Source organism: Penaeus monodon, chromosome 28 (genome assembly GCF_015228065.2).
Source record: "Penaeus monodon isolate SGIC_2016 chromosome 28, NSTDA_Pmon_1, whole genome shotgun sequence".
Lineage (NCBI taxonomy): Eukaryota > Metazoa > Arthropoda > Malacostraca > Decapoda > Penaeidae > Penaeus > Penaeus monodon.
In genome coordinates this window covers 13,666,632-13,667,060 of record NC_051413.1, presented here as the reverse complement: position 1 = coordinate 13,667,060, position 429 = coordinate 13,666,632, and the positions used below count along the sequence as shown (strand labels likewise).

Sequence of the window (429 nt, the reverse complement as noted above, 5' to 3'; positions counted from 1 at the left end):
CCCTGTTCTTTTTAATCTTCATGCATTAACGACTTTAAAAATCGCTTCATTGTTAAATAATTTGCTCTCAGAATATGCATTACATCCATTTAATAGAACATATGCTTCTCCTGTAGATGCAGTTATTTCCCGGAGGGTGTCAGGTAACTGCCAGACACACCGTCGCCTGAACCTCCGAAAGAACCGCCACCTCCGCCGCCAAAGGATCCTCCTCCAAAGGAGCCTCCACCAAATCCTCCTCCACCGCCTCCGCCAGAGCCTCCGAAGTTATTGCTTGGGCCATTGTAAGTGTTGCTCACTTCCCCGCCGAAGGATCCTCCTCCGCCGACGAAACCACCGCCGCTTCTGACAAAGGATCCCCCGCCACTTCCGAAATATCCGCCGCTACCTCCTCCTCCAAAGATATTACTTGGTCCGCCGTAACAAACT

At 50.6% G+C, this 429-nt stretch overlaps 1 protein-coding gene across 1 annotated transcript in view; it reads right to left on the bottom strand.

Annotated features, from left to right (window-relative positions):
• Window positions 1–122: 122 nt before the first annotated feature.
• LOC119591046 (loricrin-like) overlaps window positions 123–429 on the bottom strand; it is a 4,120-nt gene continuing 3,813 nt past the window's right edge. The window contains exon 4 of the mRNA XM_037939773.1: window positions 123–427. Coding sequence (XP_037795701.1) covers window positions 123–427 — 305 coding nt within the window. The remainder of the gene's footprint in view (window positions 428–429) is intronic.